The sequence below is a fragment of the Hyalella azteca genome, unplaced genomic scaffold (genome assembly GCF_000764305.2).
Source record: "Hyalella azteca isolate HAZT.00-mixed unplaced genomic scaffold, Hazt_2.0.2 contig385, whole genome shotgun sequence".
NCBI lineage: Eukaryota > Metazoa > Arthropoda > Malacostraca > Amphipoda > Hyalellidae > Hyalella > Hyalella azteca.
The window spans coordinates 192468-214897 of record NW_025930738.1 but is presented as its reverse complement, the minus strand read 5'-3'; the positions used below and the strand labels follow the sequence as shown (position 1 = coordinate 214897).

The window sequence follows — 22430 nt, the reverse complement described above, 5'->3', positions numbered from 1 at the left end:
TTGGTCAATTATTTGCGTTACATTCAAGGATAACTTGGTTCTTAATCACTTATTGCATACTCGATATTTAAATTTGTAAAAAATTCTTGAAATTTAATTGAAATTCAAGAATTTGTCAATGGGTGCTTTCAAGAATTTAGTCCGTTAGCTGAGCAAGGATTCGCAACAATTTATGTGATCGCATACCACTTGGTTGTCCCGTATATAGTCATCGTGTGCCACAATTATTTGATGTAGGCCCAAAAAGTATAGAAGTACTAGCATTCACTTTTAACAGAACAGAATAGAATTATTGATGTTACCTGTCAGTGGAAGACCGCAGGGAGTCCCGCTAGGATGTGGCGGTGGTGCTTGTTGCTAACGGCGTTGGTGAACGTCTGGGGCACCGTGGGCCAAGGTGAGCAGCGCCCTACAGAGGTACATTCATTTAGTGTAGGGTGTTGTAAATACGAAGGAGTGTGTACCCATGGTGAGGGATGACGAGATTACAAGATTGAAATAACTTTGCGATTGGAGATGATGGTGTCTTGCAAACTAATACAAGACATAAATATGTCCGGATTCCATTTAAATTAAAATTATCCTAAGACCTAAAAATCATAACCACTCAAGTCAAAAATATCAAAATGTGAATGGCACTAATTAAGAACAATTATGGTTGAAGGTTTGGTGTTCCCCGGGTCATCGGACTCCCCCTCCCTGTCGTGCACCATAACAAGGACGGGGCAGAAGGGGGAGTGTAAGCTGTCCACTCACTGCCCCTCCCACCAGCGAGCGGCAGGCGAGGGGGCCGTCAGTCACGTGTGCGGCGTCAGCAGCGAACTGCCCTTGGTTTGCTGCCCCATGTCGAATGGTAAGTTGCGTGTAGAAGTAGTACTGCATGTGGAAGATTTAACGCCTGGAGCTCGATTTGTGCGAAAAAATTAACTAATTTATATTATATTTATTAGGTTATTACTAAAATTTAGGATTTTTACGTGTTTTACAGCGCAGACTAGGCAGCGTCGAACGATAGAACCCTTCTCAAAAACCGATATATGGTAGATTAGTTCACTTCTAGAAGTAGTTTTAACGATTAAAGGAGATGGCAAATAAATGTATGATTATAATTCTGATACTCAATGTTTAAAAATTCTGATACTACTAAAACGTTAATGTAGTACTGCATGTGGAAGATTTAACGCCTGGAGCTATATTTGTGCGAAAAAATTAACCAATTTATATTATATTTATTAATATTATTATAAAAATTTAGGATTTTTACGTGTTGTACAGCGCAGACTATAGGCAGCGTCGAACGATAGTACCCTACTCAAAAACCGATATATGGTAAATTAGTTCACTATTAAAAGTAGTTTTAACGATTAAAGGAGATGGCAAATAAATGTATGATTATAATTCTGATACTCAATGTTTAAAAATTCTGATACTACTAAAATGTTTACACTTTTTCGCAGATCGCCTCATGGAGGGAAAGAGAGGGAGAATAACTGTTCCTGCTCCGTCCAATGAACCTAGTGAGTGCGAATAATCACGTTAAAACGTTGTTATGCATGATAGTACGACCTGGCAGGCTTCCATGGGCAGACTAGATCTGTGTCATTTTTAATTTCATTATATCGTTCTTCTGCGATTTTAATAAATATTTTTATTAACACCGGTACTTTAAATTGTGATAAAAATGAATTAAATAACAGTCACAATAATTACGCTGGTAGTTTGACGTTGATTGGTCTCTTTTAGAAATATCTTCGACAAGCATTTGTCTCTTGCAACTGAAAAGCTTCTCAAAAAATTCATCACGCCGTAAATGTTGTATATTGATCCCCTTTTTAACATGGCATAAAATAAACTTAATTAGCGAAACAACAATTTCCTATGGTCCTCCGATACGTGCGGCAGACTGCGGAGTTCTTAGTCCGTTGATGCAAGGCAGAATTTCTTTCGACTTCGTCCGAAGAGAGGTAGCACAGGAGGACAACTCGCCCTGGAAAGTACGTGGCGTGTATGTGGATGTCGACCAACTACATGTAATGTACAGTGATATATAGTCAGGTTGTCAGGTCGCATATAGCAATGGTCCAGACCGCTTGCTACAACAACAATTGTTACATTGCAGACCGCTTGCTACAACATCAATTGTTACATTGTTGTCTTTGTGGTGGCACATGAAGGCCAAACAATGCAGGTGATAAACAGACACGTGGAGACCAAAGTAGGCACTATAGGCATGATTAGAGTCGTGAAGAGTGCTGGTGGCTGGGTCAAAGTTTAAGGGTGAAAGAGAGGGATCTCTTCAGGGTCAGGGATGGGTTTATGTGGAGTGAGGTTAGTGATTATTCATTCATATTTACATAACTAACATTTTTTAGTTCAACAAAGATAATAGAAGAAATATGAATTTTCCATTTACTTGGGTTTAAATTTTATCTCTGCATGTTCTTTTAGAAATTCAGACAATGACGATGGGTGTGGGTCGCTCGAGAATATATTTGTGGGGTGTAATATATTTTTGTTTTTTTAAACGTTTTTGTTTATGCAATTGTTATGACGTGTCATGATAATTGTCGTCTATGTGCGGCTGGCCAGTTATATTGGATTTTAGGTGGTTATGGTGTATATAGGTTTGATGGTGCTTTACGTACACTTTGTACAGTGAAGAAGGTGGGGGCAAAACGAGTGAGTTTGATCCGCGGGACCAATGCGCTGTGCCTTTTAGCAGGAAATAGGGATTTTGTGCCGTTCTGTAGATTATTCTCTATGTTTGTTTAAGTATAAGTCATTTTTTCCAGCGTTGGGTTAGGTTGAGTGAATCTATGTGCTGCGATGATGATTGTTTTCAGAAGGCCCAGAATTTTCAATGAAAGGATTTACGGAAGCGGATTTGTTTTCGTATTTGGCTTACAGATATTGTTTATATTATGGATATGTGGTCGTAATTAGGCATTTCGCCTCATTATACTTTTTTATTTGGGAAGAAATCATTCAAAAATATTTGTCCCGATTAAAAAATATTAAAAAAATTATTAGTCAACAGCAGGACAACTTTCAACTTTGAGTGTATATTCGGAAAGATGCCGAGACCAAAAGAGTCGTCTCGTCCGAAATTGGAGCTTTACACTTTCCCAGAATACCCTCGAATACCCAGAATACATCTCGAGACATACCAATTCAATCTTTAATATGAAACCTAAGTAACGAAATATATTTTTAATTTAATTCCATTTTAATTTAAAATTTTTAACACTGTCAGTTTTTGAGCCTCACATTTTTTCAGATACAGATATTATTTCGTTGCATCAATAAGACTTAATGACAATTTGACTACGACACGTGTTCAAAAATTGTTAAGCCTGTGGTCGGAATGAGCACATTTTTTTAATTAGAAATCCGAAAGTTCAAAATAGAATTCTTGGTGATGTAAACATTTTTGTTGACATTTTTAGAAAAACGCCTGGAGTGCAGTTTTCGGAATGGTGCTTTATCGGTCCGTCATATTCAGCATGATGTATTCTATTGCCTCAATTTCGTCCACGTGGGAATCTCGGGTTGGGAAAATTTTCCAACCCGATTAGCAGTGAAAAAATCAGTTCAGCACTACGTTGTGTCTCTTATTTGAATGATTATCGGAATAAAACCCAGCATATTTTTCAGAGCGAGATTTCACTGGAAGCACTTTCCTCCCATGGAGACAGTAAATCTTCGTTCACTGTCACTGAACCTTCGTTCTTTGTCTTAAGAATTGTGGAGGGATTCAACGCTCATGTGAGCAGACATCCGTGGATGGTATGTTACGCTTACCTATATATCCGATTTACTAAAAATGTCCTTAGATTTCGCCAGTGGTTGCCTTCTAATTGTCCGCCTGAAATCAACTTCTTCTTTAGCTGCAGATAGAATGCTTATCATTAATATTGACAAAATTAGAGAATTTTCTCATGTAATAATGATAGTAATTTTGCTCAAAGCAAAAAGCCTCAAAAAGGAATTAGGAATAACCTTTGTCAATCATAATAATTCTGTTGACAGAAATTGTTAAGTGAACAACACTTTTAGGCACACGAAAACAAACAAATGACAACAAACCAAAGAAGTTTTCGGTAAATATGATCGTGGCAATACTTGCTCCCTGTGCAGAAGCTGAAAGAAGTATTGACACAAATTTATTTGTTTGTCAAGCTCTTATTACTCCTCCAATACTTGTTATTGCTTTTGCAATAGCAATGAGCTATTTACGATACACGGCGCTTATACTTCTTGTTTCACTGCCAGCAATCATCAATATTCAAGACTTAATCCTCGTTACTCCTCGCATTTATTGGTTAGTTGGCATTCCTTGTTTATTCCCTTCCTCGTCTGTATTTAACTCTCTACTCCTATACTGTGCATAATGTAAGGTGGGCTATAAAGACGAGCGTTATGCTGAACATGAGATGCTGGGTGTAGCTATTGCTGGACTATTGAAGTTTCGAGAAAAAATAACTGAAGGTATGATAAATTCATTAACAAATGCTGGTGATGCATATCAAACAGGCAAAGGTGATAACGAACAAGCGCTGGTAATACCCACTGACGCAGGCGCTGCTGGGGAGGCGTCAGCAGGGAAGTGCAGCCCTCACTTGGCACTGCGGTGGCTCCCTCATCAACGACCGCTGGGTGTTGACAGCGGCGCATTGCCTCAACATCGGGTCAGTTATTATTATAAATATTTTAAACGAGAGTTAAATTCTTATTTATGCTCCCTATTTTACACAATTATTATTTCGAATTGCAGATTACCTTAAGATGCAGTCGTGGCATACCCAAAACTGTCGAAAAAAGACGTTACACACAATATAATATTTATTATAAAGTGTTTAGCGGCCATTATGCATATCCTATTCAGAATGGTTTGCTTAAATAAACTGAAGTTTCATCGGTTGCAGCCGACCTGACGTGGTGCGTCTCGGTGAGCACAACTACAACCACACCCAAGAACGCTTCAACCACACCGACTACACGGTTGCCGACGTGGTGGTTCACCCCGGCTACCAAGAAGATGGTATCTTCTCCTCCTACCACGACCTCGCGCTCATCAAATTGACGGAGGTCATCGAATTCAAGGTGCGTCGTGACCTCTTTTGACAAGACTGTGGCGGCTCGTGATTCATATAGAACAAATTTTATTGCGGTTCATCCTCATTATGTTTCATCAAATTAAATAGAACGTAATTATTTACCTATAGGGGCATTATTTTGTTTGATATTTTTTGACGATCGTGCCAATTTGAAATCTGTCTTAAGACCAGCCGAACAAATTACAAGCAACTAAGCTAAAAATTTATTTCGTTTGAAAATTACCACTAATTTTAGAAACGTTGGATCTTATTTACGAAAATGGAACTCAGGAGGGTGTAATACCTATTTGTCTGCCGTGGGGGGAAAAAGCTCTTCGTAACCTCCATCACCAAAACGCCACCATCACAGGCTGGGGCGCCACAGTCGTCGGTGAGTCGTAGACTTGGCGAACCGCTTCACTCTTTGCTGAGTATCATGCGGTTCTAGCACGGTAGTGTTCGCTTTAAATCGACCTGTATGAATGAAATTTATGCTTTGATAGTTAAAATGGCTGTGCGATGTAGATAACTGGTTCTATTGCACTATACTTCTGGAGTGAGTGGCCCAATTTCACGTCTCACAAGTTCTTTTATTTCTTCTAAGTTTTGTCTTTTGGTCTGGAAGACCAGAAGATGAGTTATTTTCAGATGAGACTACGAACTTTTTTTTGTTACTTTGCTTGAACCAACTTTCTCCTATAGTACTAAGAACGACTTCACGAGCGTGAAGTCGTTCTTAGAGAGAGCGTATTTTCAGCAACTTCTTATCAGTTCTTTGTTAACGGAACCTTGCAAATTCAGTATTCGGGGGCCGAAACAATTAGCATCGTAACGGTCTAAACCAGAATCATACATCCACTAAATCATCGTTCTGTAGCTTTCTGTAGAATTTGGCAGCTATGACTATTGGTGTGCTATAGAAATCAAAACTTTTCAGAGATTTATGTTATATTTCTCAAAACTTACCATGCAGGAACGTATAAATGAACAGAATAAACTAGTTAATTGCCGCCGTTGGTAAATGAGGAGTTAAACTTCGTACATGAACTACTCGAGGCAACAATACACATATACCACTCCTCGAGTCCTCGTTGCAGGAGGCGATGGCAGTCCCATCCTGCAGGAGGCATCGGTGACGGTGTTCCCATCAGAGGTCTGCGACGCGTCCTACGCGAAGCTTCCTTTCTACTCCACCAGGTGGCCGCGCGGCATCGCGGAGGACACTTTCCTTTGTGCTGGACTGCCCATCGCAGGCGTGGGCCCCTGCCAGGTACCAGTTTAACCACTTTCTACAATACCAACAATACTAATTAATTCTTTATTATATTTTTCGCTCTGCTTCAGCTCTAAATTGATATCATAATTACTCCCATCACTCGGACATTACTTTTTATTCACTCAGAGAAAAGAAAGGGTAGTATTGTCTAAATAGTGACATTGTCTTACTCACAGCACGACCACACTTTTTTGCCAAGACAAACTGGGTCAGTATGATCCACACGGAGGCAAAAAGAGCATTACTATTCGGACAAAGTCTCACTCATTTCTTTGGATGTTATTATTCCTTGTAATTGACTATGAATGCTGTCGATCACTCAGTTAAAAAGTATTTTATTTTCTATAACATTCTTATCTCTCATTTTATAGTGTAAGATTATGATATTTTAGAGAAACACTATTCAGTTGCCCTTGGTTCTATAATCTTCAAGAAATGGGACTCTCTTTTAAATCCTATTGATTGTAATAAGGAAGTTACTATTGTTGAGCAGGGTGACTCCGGCGGTCCTTTGGTATACTCCCAATTCAACGGCAGGGACTTCACGCAGGTGGGCGTGTTGTCCCAAGGCTGCGGCTGTGGACTTGAAGACTTCCCAGGCCTGTACGTGCCCCTCTCCAACCCGGATTACCTTCAGTGGATTAAAAAAGAGGCTTTCGGCGATTACTGAACACCGAAAATACTGCCTTGTATCAGAACTCTAGTATTGTTTCATAAAATTCGCGTTCATAATATCAATTAATATAATGAAATAATAATTTTTCTCATATAAAAATCTATATTTTGTTGATCATTTAAAATGAACATTGAAATTATATTAGTGAAATTAAAAGATGATCGTGACAATAAATACGAGTATCTCGATACGAGTACCTCGGCTTTCTTGAAGAGTTCCTTTACAGTGATGAACAAAATTGGTAATTTGTGATTTGTTCACATATTTAAGTTGTCAGCGCAAGTGTATTCCCGCTTTGGACGAGAAAGCGCCACTTGTTCTCTGTCGAAGTTTTTCTTGGGCAATTGAATTTTATTGTTGAATATTTAGTCTATCGTTCAATGGTCTATTGCTAAATGTCAAGTTCTCGCAGAGCGATATCTGGCAAGATTTTGATTCATTCGCTGATTTCAGTAGTCGGTGAGATAAAACGTAGATTATGAGCTGCAAAAAATAAAATATTGCAGGAGCAAAATTGCATGTCTGTCATCAAACAGAACATGCGCTTCTACATCTTTTGAGTTTCTACATCTTTGTAGAGTGCTGAATATATATATCAACGAAAACTTCCTCAAAGCCATCTCTATCGTGAGCGTTTTTCGCTTGGTGAGCGATTTCGTCATTGATTATCTTTGGTCCTACTTTTTACAAAACTTCTCTTTAACTTCACTTCTTGTTGTTTGTTTGTTTGTTTGTCTGTCTGCTACAAATCTTATAATCGATATTCAACACACTTCTACCTGTCCAATCGATGTGAAATTTTCCACATTTGCGTAAAGTCGGAGGCAATGCATGAATCAATTGACAGAATAAATAATTTTGTTAGATTTATTTATTTTTATTTAATAAATAAAATTAAAAAATTAGTTTTTGTAATACTTTATAATAAAATTATAAATTCATTGTACATGTGTAACATTGGAGACACTGGATTCTTTAGAAGTGTTAAAAGTAATTTTTAAACGCATATTATTCCTCATATTAACAATTGCGTGGTCTTAGCTAGTGAATTCGCTCAACGCAGGGAGAATATTAGAATTTTCTTTAACTATCTTGACGAAATGGACGTTTATTGTGGGTGGTACCTACTATAAAGCATCAATCTGCACAGATTGGGCTTCCATGTTGTTGTATTTGAGATCAAATTTCCCTGACCGTCTCGTCCCCCAAAGAAGAATTTTTTTGGCCTGCGCGCTCTCCAGGTTTTGCTGCATACTACTTCACCCTGTGGAGTTATTTGAAGTTTATCGTTTACAAAGGTCATCCACAGCATTTGACTTATCGTTAAAGAAAAACGTTCGGATTGCTAAAATATATACTGGTTATCTATGAATGAGCTTCTCGAAACTTCAGAAGCCGACTCAATCAGTGCCTAGATAATGATAGACTCTATCTGACATTTACAATTTTCAAAACTTCATGAAAAAATGTAATGAGGTGATTTACAAGGTGAAAAAGAAAATTAAATAATACCGAAATCAGTAAAAGTTGAGTATTTATTAAACTTTCAGAAGTTCGTTTTAATGCGCATCTTGCACTACTGTTTCCGTGATTTGGTCATTATACACCCCCAAAATGATAAATGATAGCCGCGAATGCGGGTGCTATCGAACAAATGCACGAAGCACAGAGTATTCATGTAGATATTAGAAATATTAAATGTCTTATTGGACCGCGCAAGAATCTTGATCACCGCACTAGCGTGGTGTTTACGTCAAAGTGGGAAGTTAGATCGATAAAGCTGTGGTGTGATCATTAGTGCTACCACTAAGTTCGGTCGGGGAGAGATTGCCTAAGTGTCACAGTAGAAGAGTAACGTTACCTATTAATTAGCTTGAGAAAACTATTGCATTTCATCACAACTAAGCATTAGGAGAAAGTCATTTGACAGACTTGTGAGCTTAGAGGTCCTATAGGCACTTATCAGCCTTTGCGCGCGGCAAGCACCGGCAGAGATTGCTCAACGGATCTACTTTGCCCGGTAATTCCCAAGCGTCCATCAAATACGGTATAGCAGTCCTTGGTTGGTGAATAGGTTATGCGTAGTTCAATAGGCAGAGGTTGTAAATTAATGTGGAAAAATTAAGAAGAGGAAGAATGATTAATTTTGAGCAGGTATTTTGCTCTTTTTTTTTTGTGAATGCACTTTCTTTGAATAACAGAATATACTCGTTTTAGCTTTTTATCTATGCCGTGACTTAATCATGAGCTGATTTAAAAACATCTCCAAGGAAATATCTGCAGATAAAAAGGTCGCTACAAAAAAATCTATGTTGAATACTTGAACTATAGAACATACCTACTACATGCTTCACTAGATTAAGATCTTATTTATCAGAATCTTTTTAGCAAAAGAGGAGGCTTTAAAATTACTTTTCTCAGTAAAAAGATAATGATTTTTTTCACTCAACATTACACTAATTATGCTGAGACATTATTTACGTCTATGCAATTCGAATAAAATGGGAATTATCAACACTTCGTGGTTATTTCAAGAATAAAACACCGTTGACATATTTTTGCAATATAAACTCTGAAAGTTAATTTTCATAAGTTTCTAAAGCGTTACATGTCACGGCATCGGAAGCAAACACAGGATGTTTGGCAATACAGAGAAGGAAATTGCAATCGCTTGGAAACGCTTGCTGTTGATAACGCCACTCACGCAGCATAGCATAGCCAAAAGTTTCAGTTTGACAAACTTTCACGTGTTGGTCGATGTGTAATTCTTCGTATTCAAAGATAATTTGTTTCTCAGCACATTTACTGGGACACCCGAAGTTCAAATTTGTATAAAATTCTTGAAATATAATCGATATTCGAGAATTCAGTTACAAAATGAGCTTTCAAATATTCAGTTCGTTTGTTGCACAGGAATTCCCAAAACTTATGTGATCGCATACCACTTTAAGGTCCCGTATAGTCTAGCGTACCACAATTACTACATATTAGCTGATGATATGTAACATTAGTAGCATTTTGTTTTTCTCAATACGCTACTGATTAGGGCATTGCTAAAGTACTCGTGAAAAATCCTAACTGAGAAAATCGGTCAAAAGCGTTCGCGTATCTCGACGGCTAACGCGTACCGCAATTTGAGAAACACTGCAACAGAAGAAGCGAGTGAGACTCCAGGAAAATACTATACATCCCGCCGAGGAATATACTATACATCCCGCCGAGGAAAATACTATACATCCCGCCGAGAAAAATACTATACATCCCGCCGAGGAAAATACTGTACATCCCGCCACGCAACTTGCACGAGCAGGTGATGCACTGACCGTCAGGAAATCGTCGAGCCAAGTTTTTTGTGATTAATAGGAGATTTTATTCTGTTCACTGTGTTGTTCATTGTGTGTTGCGCAAGACTATGTTTTGTTGCTATTTTAGTGCAATGAGTACGTAATATGAATTGGGAAAGATAACAACGAAATTGTGTCTTATATATCAAAAGGGTTCGCCATCGTTATGAGAAAAATAATTGTAAAAATTACAAGAGAAATTATTTTTGCTGCTTCTAAGTTTTCTTTGGGCTGAGCCAATTCAAGTTGCAACATTTTTCCGAATCGACATCCCTCCGATTGAGAAATAAAATTAAAATGATAAAAAACATTGAAAATTTAGCTAGAACATTATTTGATATTATGTCAGCATTATTTTAAACAATTAATGGAGCCCCTATTCTAAGAGAAGTATATAACCGATTATAACTTTCAGTGGAAGACCGCAGGGAATCCCGCTGGGATGTGGCGGTGGTGCTTGTTGCTGGCGGCGTTGGTGAACACCCGGGGCGCCGTGGGCCAAGGTGAGCGCCCCATGGAGGCACTACACCAGTTAGTGTAGGATGTTGAATGTACAAAAGCGCACCCATGGTGCGAGTGAGGAGACTACAATGATTGGAGTAACGCAACGATTCAAGATGATGTCATCATATGATTTATTACAAGTCACGACTATATTGTAAATTTCATGCTCGGTTTTCTTCCGAAAATCTCGCACAACTTACAGTCATGTTACAATTATTAGCAAGTCAAGATGTTAATGAGAGAAATTATGTTTGAAGGTTTGGTGTTCCCCGGGTCATCGGACTCCCCCTCCCTGTCGTGCACCATAACAAGGACGGGGCAGAAGGGGGAGTGTAAGCTATTCGAGGACTGTCCAGCCCTCATCAGTCCTGTTGATGGAACTCTCATCGAAATGCAAGCGTGCGGCGTTAGCTTTGGGCAGCTCCAGTTTTGCTGCCCCAGTTCGGCTGGTGAGCGGATAGTGAAAGCACTGTTAAAGGTTAAATAAGCGAGTTTCTTTTGAGCAAACTAAACAAATTACTATCTGTAAATTTCATTGATTAGGTTATAAAAAAGGGTTTTTAAATATTTCACACGTAGACTAGACGGCGTAGAACGAGAGGACACTAGTCAAAAGAGATTATTAGGCAAATTAGCTCTTCAATAGAAGTATAAGTGCTCAAATGGATAAATTTCCTCACAGAACGCCTCACGGAAGGAAAGAGACTGCGAATAAGTGTTCCTGCTCCACCAAACGTGCCAAGTGAGTGTGAAAAATATCACGTTAAAACATATTAAACTACATATATGATAGTAAAATCTACCAGGCTTTCATAGGAAGATTTGAGACTTTTTATCATCATTTGTATTATATCGTTCTGCTACGATTCTAAAAATATTTAATTATGCGGGTACAAGACAATTTTAGAAAAGGTGAATAACAAAATAAAGTAACCTAGAACGAAAGAAATGAATTACAAATTTTTCAATTTCCAACAGCATAAATAATGAGACTTATAGTTTGAACGTTAATTGGTCTTTTAAAGCTATATTTTTTCACACAAATGTTGCTTGTTGCCAAAAAGATTTTCAACAATTTTTTTATAATGTGCATGATGTACTAGTGATTATGTTTTCAAAACTCTGTGAAAATACTCTATTCACTAAACAACTATTGTCTATGGCCTCCGGTACGCGCCGCAGACTGCGGTGTACTTAGTCCGTTGATAGAAGGCAAAATATATTTCGTCCGAAGAGAGGTCCCAGAGGAGGAAACTTCGCCCTGGAAAGTAAGTGAAGTTTCGGTGCATGTTAACCAATTACATGTCAGGTGGAGCTAGTCACGTTATCAGGCCGCATATAGCAATAGTACACAAACTGTTTGCTACAAGGACACTTGTTCCATTAATTGTTTACCGCAAAGACATAGCAACTGAACTCGACTGCAACTGTAGCAACTGTACTCGAGTTAAGTTTGGTAATAGTAGCAGTACAGTGTCATTAGGAAAAAGCCATCACCTTGTGATGGCACATGAAGACCAAAAAGGACAGAAGATGATACAAAGACAAGTGGATGTTAGGTACTATACGCATGATTCGATTTGTGAAGGGTGCTTGGGGTTCAATTGAAGTTCAATACTTTTCCTGAATTCATATTTTTTTCCTGAATTCAAAATACATTTCGAGACATTTCAGTTCAATCCTTAACATGAAACTTAAACGATGAAAAAAATTTTTAGTTCCATTCAATTTAAATTTATTCAACTCTATGTCAGTTTGTGTTCAACAAAAATTTTCCAGATATCATTAATGTTTCGTTGAATTGTTCAAACTAATTGAAAATTTGACTACGATCCGTTTTCAAAAAGTGTTAAGCCACTGGTCGGCATAAACATATTTATTGATTTGGAAGTCAGACTTCAAAGTAGTCGCCTTCAAAATAGAACTCGTGGTGACGTACCAAATTATCCTAATTAATCTTGCATTTTTTGAAAGCAGCTTTTAGAATGGTGCTTTGTCGGTCTTTCGCATTCCGCATGATGTCTCATGCCACAAGTTCGTCCCTGTGTTGGGTTGACAAATTTCCCCGATACAATTAGCGGTGAAAAAAAATTAGTTCATCTCTTAATTGTGTCGCTATGAATGATTCTCCGAGTAAAACCTATCATATTTTCCAGAGAGAGAAGAGGTCATTGGAAGCACCTCCCTCCGATGATGACAAAGAACCTTCGTTCAGTGTCACCGAACCTCCGTTCTCCGTCACTGACGCTGGGTTGGTTGAGGGATTCAACGCCCCTGAAAACAGACATCCGTGGATGGTATGTGAAGATATCGTATGCACACCTCAATTGAGTTATGATTATGCCAGATAAGATTGCCTAATACCCGATTTACTCAAAATTTCCTCAGTTTTGGCCAGTGATTGCCTGTTTGGTTATCCTCCCAAGGAGATAAAAGGTCCATGCACTTCTTCACTGGCTACATACTGCATAGCATGTTAGCCATCGACAAAACAAAATATTGCCCTTTTTTTAATTTGATCAAAATAAAAAAAAAATTAAAATGGAATAATGAGCAAAATTTGTCCCTTATAATCATTTTGGTTGCATGAATTGTTACACGAACAATATTTTTTGGCACAAGATAGCATGCAACTGACAACAAACCAAAGAAGCTTTTGTCACATATAATCGTGGTTAGACTTGCTCCCGGTACAGAAGCTGATGAAATTTTCGACAACAAAATTAAATTATTTGTCAAGCTTGCTAACTCCTCCAATATATTCTATTTAATATAAATTCATGATGTACTGCACCCCATCTTATTTACCTGCCCCCAAAACTATTCAAGAATTGCTCAGTAACGAATCGCTCGTTGTTACTACTTCGCATTTATTTGCCAGTCAGCAATTTTTGTCTATTCATTTCCCGTCTATAATTGGAAACTCTTTATTGTCAAAAGATGCTCACTGCTAAAAACGATCACTCTGCAGAACATGATACGCTGTGTATTTACCCGTACTTTTCAGAGTTTTGAGTAGATAAATAATTGAAGGTTTGCTAAATTCATTAACATGCGTTACTGATGCGTATTATACTGGCATTGTGGATACTGATAAGCAAGCGCTCGTATCCAAAGAAATATAGCTTTTTATGCCACATCGTCTCTCTGGCAGACCGGCTTCACAGTTTTAACTTCTCTAAAACCTATAAATACTTGGCTCCAGTATGATCTATAAATATGAATAAATATGAGCTAGTTCAGGCATATTATGAGAAGCAGGTTTAGTGCAGCCACTAATGCACAGATAAATTATTTTCAAACGTATGTCACATTCGTACCTTGCGAAGGACACGCCATTGTTATTTTCTATATGAAGTATACTTTTGCTGTTGAATAATTTACAAATGATGAGGGTACAGACGTCTTGCATAATCACTGCTTGAACCATTTGTGTTAATTATTTGGTATTATTGACTTGGTTAGTCTCAGCTTTTCCTTGTTCTATAAATCGATTGGATTATATTGTGATTGTAATGTATTATTATTATTGTTAATGTCGCCACAGTGACTGGTGAGGCGTAAAAATTTCCGCTGGTTTGTAATCTAGAAACTTACTTACGCACCCTCGTCATTCATCAGTGCTCATTCACGTCGAACAATGCGACGCGTCTGCATTCGAAAATTACTTTAAATTTCAGCTTACACTTAAGATGATTCATATTCTAGGATTTTGAAAACTGTGCGTACTTTTGAAAGGAACCTTTGTCTAAATATCACCAATATTTTTTATGCGCAAAACATTTTTAATTGATAGGTTTTTACGTTACTTCGTCTTCATTGGACCATATATTTTGTAATCGTTGCTGTATAATTTAGTTGTACTATTTTTCTGGTAATTTTCGAAAATTGTTTAATTTTCTAATTTATGAGAGAGCTGTTCTAGGAAAACATTTTCGATTGAAATATGGTCAATTTAGTTAGGATTTTCATACTCTTTAAATTATTTGCGATTGTTTTTCGTCTTTGATATCATCTTGCATGTCGGGGCTTTGTTTGATATTTTTTCATGATCGTACCACTCCAAAGCCTGACTTACACAAATAAGCTAAAAATTTACTTCGTTTCAAAATTACCACTTATTTCGGGAACGTTGGAGCTTATTCACGAAAATTGAACTCAGGAGGGCGTAATACCCATTTGTCTGCCGTGGGGAGATGAAGCTTTACATAACCTCCATCACGAAAACGCCACCATCACAGGCTGGGGTGCCACAGTCGTCGGTGAGTCGTAGACTTGGCGCACAGCTTCAATCTACGTATTTGAGTATCGAGTGGCTCTATACCACCGCAGTGTTCGCTTTAAATCAAACAGTCGCGAGAGAAATTTATGCTTTTATAGATGAATTTGATGTGTGATGTTTACAATTGCTTCTCTTGCACTACTGGAGTGTGTGGCCTAATGTCACGGCTCACTAGTTCTTTCCTTTCTTCTTAGTTTCGTATTTTGATCTGGAAGAGCACAGAGAATGTTTCATCTTGGGATTCGACTCATAACAAATACTTTCTGCCTCTTTGTATGACTCAACTTCCCCCTACGCTAGTGAGAACGGCGCAATGAGCGTATTTTCAGCAACTTCTTGGCAGGTTTTTGTTCGCGGAATCTTGCAAATTCAGCATTCGGGAACCGCGACAATCAGCATCGTAATGGTCCAAAGCAGAATCATATAGCCGATAAATCAGCATCGTCCATCTGCCTCCTGCAGAATTGGGCAACTAGGACTACTGGTTTTCTGTGCAACTCATAACTTTCCCAAAATTTGAGCAAAAATTATACACAGTGGTTGGTCCCAACGAGGTTCTGGAAGTTGAAGTGTACCTGACATTTGACCCACATTTAAAGGAAAATATATGAACAAATAAACTAGTTTGTAGCACGCCATTGGCAACTGAAGACTCCAACTTGGTACATCAACAACTTGTAGCAACAATACACATTACCATTAACACTCCTCGTCGCAGGAGGCGATGGCAGTCCCATCCTGCAGGAAGCATCGGTGACGGTGTTCCCATCAGAGGTCTGCAACGCGTCCTACTCGAAGCTTCCTTTCTACTCCGCCAGGTGGCCGCGCGGCATCGCGGAGGACACTTTCCTTTGTGCTGGCCAGCCTCATGGGGGCGCGGACACTTGCCAGGTGCTTGCTAGCTTAAACAGCCTCTACAATTACAACTAATTCTTCATTTATTTCTTACTATTCCAATTCTAAATTGATTGCACAATTACTCACACCACTTTGATTACTTTTAATTCACTAAGAGAAATGGATGGGTTGCATTGTAGAAATAGTGACATTTTCTTGCCCATAGTATGACCAGAGATTGAACGTTGCACTATTCGCGACGATTTGATTTTGCCAGGCTAAATTAGGTCAGTATGATCCACCCAAGGGCAAAAGTGCATTACTATTTGGACAAAGTCTCACTCATTTCTTTTGATGTTTTTATTCCTTGTAATTGACTATGGATGCTGTCACTTAGCTAAAAAGTACTCTATTTTTTTATGAAATTTATATGTCTCTTTTCATAGCGTAAGTTTCTGATTTCTTAGAGAAACACTATTCAATTGCCCTTGGTTCTATAATCTTCAAGAAATGGGGCTCTCTTTTATATTCTATTGATGGTAATAAGAAAGTTCTGTTGTTGAGCAGGGTGACTCCGGTGGTCCTCTGGTATACAATCGTTTTAATCAACAGTTCAGAGACTTCATGCAGGTGGGCGTTGTGTCAACGGGCTACGGTTGTGGACTTGAAGACTTCCCAGGCTTGTACGTGCCTCTCTCCAACCCAGACTACCTTCAGTGGATTAAGGAGGTGGCCTTCGGCGAAAATTGAGCACAAAGGATGAAGCCTTATATCAGAATATGGAAATATTTTTAAGATGTTCTTCAGTTCGTACCACTGGGCAATGCATTAAATATTTATGTACATCTCATATAAACATTTACATGATTTAAATTAAAGATAGAACTTTTATTAACAAAATTAACTGAGTAACAGAATTTAATTTGAGCTTCCTTGAAGAGCCCTCCAATAACGACAAAGAAAATAGGTAATTAATGATTTATTAACGTATTTAAATTTTCAGCGCACGTGTATTTACGTTTTGTACGAGAAAGTATCGCTTGTTTGCCGTGGCATGCGTTTTTCAATCGAATTTCCATTATTTAGTATAGTATAGTATAGTATCTTCGGCATTGAAGAGTAGGCCTGAATAGGCCTGTCGCCGATTCTTGTGCTTTTCTTGACTAGACTGGCCTTTTAATCAGATCTTCTCAACGGACTCAACAACCGCTCATGTGGGACACTGTCAAATGCCTTGGCAAAATCGAGGTACACTGCGTCTACTGGCTCTCTTTCGTCCAGCAGGCGGGTCCATTTGTTCAGAGTCGACAAGAGGTTAGTGGTGCAGGATCTCCCGGCAATAAAGGGCTTATTGGTGTACAAAATTGGTGGTGCACGGCCACGCTCCCCGCGGAGAGTCAAAAGCTTTTGCCATGCAGTCACGACTGATGACTGCGGTGAACGGTGCTTGCGGTAGTTTCAGGGTGCGTATGACCAGTGACTCAATTTGATCTTCATTAATATCAGCAAATATCACAATAACAACGGGAGGGTGAAGTCCTAGTAGCCAGAGCAATTATTCAGACAATTAAGGGCTACTCTTTTATAGTGTTATTATTGCGATAATGTGACAATATTATTATTCCTTCTTAGTATTTTCTCCATTGTAATTAGTAGGTTTTAATGACAATAGTATACTGATTAAATAATAAGTAAGTGTACCTGGCAAGTGTCCACCCCGCCGAGAGGCTGTCCAGCACAGAGGAAAGTGTCCTCCGCGATGCCTCGCGGCCACTTGGTGGAGTAGAAATGGAGCTTCGAGTAGGACGCGTTGCAGACCTCTGATGGGAACACCGTCACCGATGCTTCCTGCAGGATGGGACTGCCATTGCCTCCTGCGATGAGGAGTGTTGATTAATAGTGAATGCCTCTTGCTGCTAAAAAATAGCTCACTACTAAATTATTTTGTGTTAGGTAGGAGCTGAAACGATCGTCGCGTTGGTTTGTTTAGCTCTTATGCGCTTCGCACAATGTGTGCGAGCTGTAAGAGGCCTTTCGGCGACTGTAACTTCAGTGGGACTCAAGTGCAACTACGAAATTTTTGGAACAATCTCAATTTTAGTTAATGAAAGAACCAGACATTAAATTATACTCAACGTATGTATCGTAGAAGCCGCAAAAAGTTTAGACGGTTCATCGGAATTCACAATGAATTTGAAAGGAAGAAGTTCACCACACAGTCAGAAGCTAATCTATGAGTCGTTTGTGAATGCACTGATGTATCATCAAAAGATTGCTGCAATGACTTGCCGATTATACTGAGAGGAAGGGAGGAAATTCTTCCTGGAGACATTCAAGAGACGACTGGATGCGTTTTGAGCGCGATCCCGGATCATCCGTCTATGCCCTTTTGCTTTCAACAATCAACATCATTTTGCATCATCAGGCTCAAATGAGGGCAGGTGCACGGTAGTAACGATCAACGTTATTCAAGGTTCTATGGCGGTGAGGTGACCTGACTATTGACTGCTTAAGAGACGATGGGCGACGAAGATGGCACATAGGCATATCCAGGGACGAGGAAGTCCTCAACTTCACATAAGCAAAATAGAATTGAATACATAATCTCTGTTGGTAGATCAGTATTGTGCTTTCTTGCATCATGCAAAATTACTGNCCTGTCTCTTATACACATCTAGATGTGTATAAGAGACAGGGGTATACCCTCCTGGAAAACTTCCACATTTACTAACGGATCTTTCTGAAACATCACTCATATATGTAAAACCAAAATACAAGTACAAGAACATTTTGTTCGCATGATTTTTTCGAAAAATTAATAAAAAACGTGAAATTTATAGAAAACAAACAAAAAAGGGGGTACTGTAGAAATCTATCTCCTCCTAGGGTTTTCAAGCTACAACATTGAAACGCTTATCATTCGATGCGTAAAAACCATACCAATCGAGTAACGAAGCCCGATTGTTTATTTTTGCCTTAATTTTTTTACACACATTTTTCGGTTTTCTTTTCATTTTCTTCAAATTTTCCCCCCTCCCCTCCTCTTTTTGAATCAAAACTATGCAAAAATCTAAAAAGGGGCTTTGTTACTCGATAGGTATGGTCTTTACAAATCGAATGGTATATGTCTCATCGCTGTAGCTTCAAAACTCTAGGGCCTATACCTTCAAAAAAAGTTAAGAGATCGTAAGTTCATCAGCCAATCATTGATGGCCTTTCAAGCAAAATCCACCAATCATAGACAAGAAAATAGAGCGTAAGTACTTACGTTCACTTAGCAAGTTTTAAAAGTATGGCACTAGTAGGAGATAGGTTTGCCGTGACAATAAGTGTGAATGTTCAGGAGAGCGCGACAAAGTCCCGTCCGCATCGTAATAGGCACTCAAGGTAGCAAGGATACGAAAAAAACTAAACGTTTCTGGAGCTTGATTCCACTCAAGGATGGTGGGAGCGACTACATGCGCACCTCCTCATACCACGCCAAGCGGGTTACTGAGCTGTCACCGACATGTGGAACAGCCTCCCCAATTACGTCGTTGGCGCTTCGAGTATGAACGCATTCAAGAACAGACTAGATAAAGTTATGGGAAAATATAGGTTCAGACTTGAATTTCCTAGCACCATACCAAACCCGGTGGAAGTCAAGTAGCTATTTCAAACTCTCGTCAGTCCTGAAAACATCCTGTCGAATGACACGATTTTAGATATTCTGTGAACAAGTCACGAAAAGTAAGAATCGGCGATAGGCCACATCAGGCCTACTCTTCAGCGCCGACATTGCTATGTTGTGTCACTTATGTTATGCTATGTTATGTTATATTGCGAGAGCGGAGCAGAGCACAAAGCATCGGGTGAAGCTTCGCTTGAAACATTTCAACGACTCTAGGTCGCCGGCTGCGTCAACGAACATATTCTGCACTATTGAAGCGCTGAAAATCCACGAAAACTTTACCAAAGAGACGATTTATTGTGAGCATATTAACGTTTGGTGTACACTTTAGTCAGTTGCGATGTTTATTTTTTTCAATATAACGAGCACACTGTCGTGGTGAATTAGCTCAATGCCGGTCTGGAGAATTTTTCGTACAAAATATATACCCAATGTTTACTTCATATGGTTTCCAATAAAATAACTAAATAGTGCTTCGGTCCTCACAGTTCGGGCGCCGATTTAATTATTTTAGGTACACTTATATATATATGAATGGCCGCCTCACTCCACAGAGAGGATCTTATTTGATAAATTAACTCTTGGTTTTGCTCCATGTGACTTAATTTTCCCTAAAAGTTATTTGAAGTCTATCGTTTGCATTTGCAACGATCTCGGATATTAAAAAACCAGTTCGGTCAGTAACCTATAGATAATAGCTGATGTCAGCTCATACATGCAATTTAAAAAATTAAATGGAAAAAAGCTAAGACGATTTACACGGAGGAAGTATAAAAATACCGAAATCTGCAAAAGTTTAGTTTCTATTAAACCTTCAAAAGTTCGTTGCTCTGTTGCTTTTTGTATTATCATTGTCGCGATTTTTTCATTACACGCTTTTTTNACACTCTACACTTATACCATCAAACACTCAACACTTATACCATCAAACACTCAACACTTATACCATCAAACACTCAACACTTATACCATCAAACACTCAACACTTATACCATCAAACACTCAACACTTATACCATCAAACACTCAACACTTATACCATCAAACGCTCAACACCTGTCTCTTATACACATCTAGATGTGTATAAGAGACAGAACCAAAACTTTGCCAGTGATCACACTAAACACGAGAATTGCACAAAGCACTATATAAGAAATAATGGAAATTCGATTACGAAACGCATGCCACGGCAAACAAGCGATACTTTCTCGTACAAAACGTAAATACGCGTACACTGAAAATTTAAATACGTTAACATATCGTTAATTACCAATTTTCTTTATCGTTATTGAAGTGCTCTTCAAGAAGCCCAAATTAAATTCTGTTGCTCAGTTAATTTTGGTAATAACAGTTCTATCTTTATTTTGAATCATGTAAATGTTTCAATGAGATGTACTTAAATATTTAATGCATTGCTCAATGTTACGAACTGAAGAACATCTTGAAATTATTCTCCATATTCTGATAAAAGGCTTTTTCCTTTGTGCTCAATTTTCGCCGAAGGCCACCTCCTTAATCCACAGAAGGTAGTCCGGGTTGGAGAGAGATGAAAAATGCCCTCGGTAATTTATCTCGGTATTTATTTATTTATCAAATCCATATCGGAAACTTCTGTGGCGTTAGAATGAACAAACGCACTGTCAGTTAGACGGTAGCCAGCAGCCTGAAATGCTGCAACAACTGACGAAATACAGGCTACAGAAAATTGCGTGTTTATTCCATCTAAGCAAATGGCATCAATGTTGAATACCTTTTCATTAGGCATCAAATGAAATTTTGAAAATTTTGGTACGAATGGGTTGCGGGAAGGATCACTTTCCGTGGCAGGGCCAAGGCTGTTCAACGTCCTACCAATTAAGAGAAGGGAGTTCACCCTGGAGACCTTCGAGAGACAACTAGACGTTTTCCTGAGCACAATCCCAGATCGACCTCCCCTGCAACACTACCAGCGGCGAGAAGCAAGCAACATGCATCGTGCATCAGGTGGCCCAAATGAGGGTGGATGAACGATAATCAGAGGCGGTGATCCATCGAGGCCTGGGACTGCTATGTCTCAAACAAGTACCAAGATTACCAAGGTTCGGCTAGAGTTAGAGCGATGGATTCTTAATATACATTATATGAAATAACTGGCAACTTAAGTTAAGTTAAGACTATCTGCCAAAGAAGTTTTAATAAATGATCGCTGACAGCCTCCATCCTTAAAGACACGAATTTGCTTCTTACCATAGTCGGTACGGAGATGTGCAGTGAAAGTAGATAAGGCTATCGCATCGTCACCTGAAGCGAGCGATGCCTCTGTAGAGGTTTGACACGCAGGTGTTCTCTAAACGAATCTGCCGCGAGGTCACGAGCGGGCTGAGCGCTTTTAGGCTGGCCATTTGGTTCGTTGGCTTCCGTGGATGAGGTGAGGAGTTGTTAGTGTCCTGGTTGTGATTGCCGGTTAGGCTCGGCTTGTGTGTAGGAGTCGTACATAGACGCTGTTAATATTGCCGGTTCAGAATTTATATGAAGTTCAGTGGACTGTGAAGTGGGGTTTTTTCCTATTTTTGCTTGGGAGATTTAATGGCATATTCTGCTTCCCAGGTGGGAGGGACCTTTTCTGGTGTGGCGTCGGCTTCTGAGATCCGACAGTGTTCTTCTCAGGCGTTTGTTCAAGGGTGTGTACCGTGGACGTGCACCGTTGGAATAAGCCGACTGCCTCCAGTGTTTATCTGACGTGGGAGCCGACTGGACCAGTCTGCCC

At 39.0% G+C, this 22430-nt stretch overlaps 3 protein-coding genes across 3 annotated transcripts in view; 2 read left to right on the top strand and 1 right to left on the bottom strand.

The window, feature by feature from the left end:
* The first annotated feature begins 77 nt into the window (after positions 1-77).
* Positions 78-16860, top strand: LOC108673685 (clotting factor G beta subunit). The gene is made up of 10 exons (XM_047879570.1): positions 78-397; positions 665-853; positions 1458-1517; positions 1903-1994; positions 3655-3786; positions 4579-4688; positions 4926-5103; positions 5388-5487; positions 15897-16069; positions 16583-16860. Exons 1-10 carry the CDS (start codon positions 337-339, stop codon positions 16763-16765), a joined length of 1278 nt encoding a protein of 425 aa, XP_047735526.1. The 5' UTR covers positions 78-336; the 3' UTR covers positions 16766-16860.
* Positions 9795-13103, top strand: LOC108673684. Its single transcript, XM_047879575.1, has 5 exons — positions 9795-10358; positions 10808-10895; positions 11154-11345; positions 11579-11638; positions 13053-13103. Exons 2-5 carry the CDS (start codon positions 10835-10837, stop codon positions 13088-13090), a joined length of 351 nt encoding a protein of 116 aa, XP_047735531.1. The 5' UTR covers positions 9795-10358; positions 10808-10834; the 3' UTR covers positions 13091-13103.
* A 667-nt stretch (positions 16861-17527) lies between the features above and the next one.
* Positions 17528-22430, bottom strand: part of LOC108673683 (clotting factor B-like) — a 12120-nt gene continuing 7217 nt past the window's right edge. The window contains exons 4-5 of the mRNA XM_018161542.1: positions 17717-17889; positions 17528-17554 (exon numbers count right to left, since the gene is read on the bottom strand). Coding sequence (XP_018017031.1) covers positions 17528-17554; positions 17717-17889 — 200 coding nt within the window. The remainder of the gene's footprint in view (positions 17555-17716; positions 17890-22430) is intronic.

Bases quoted from the DNA above. Each gene is read 5' to 3' on its own strand.
- LOC108673685 (XM_047879570.1), top strand. From the start codon at position 337: ATGTGGCGGTGGTGCTTGTTGCTAACGGCGTTGGTGAACGTCTGGGGC. The intron at 3,787-4,578 runs GTATGTTACGCT...CCACTGACGCAG, and splicing joins TGAGCAGACATCCGTGGATG to GCGCTGCTGGGGAGGCGTCA. The intron at 4,689-4,925 runs GTCAGTTATTAT...CATCGGTTGCAG, and splicing joins GCGCATTGCCTCAACATCGG to CCGACCTGACGTGGTGCGTC.
- LOC108673684 (XM_047879575.1), top strand. From the start codon at position 10,835: ATGTGGCGGTGGTGCTTGTTGCTGGCGGCGTTGGTGAACACCCGGGGC. The intron at 10,896-11,153 runs GTGAGCGCCCCA...TTATGTTTGAAG, and splicing joins CCGGGGCGCCGTGGGCCAAG to GTTTGGTGTTCCCCGGGTCA. The intron at 11,346-11,578 runs GTGAGCGGATAG...ATTTCCTCACAG, and splicing joins TTGCTGCCCCAGTTCGGCTG to AACGCCTCACGGAAGGAAAG.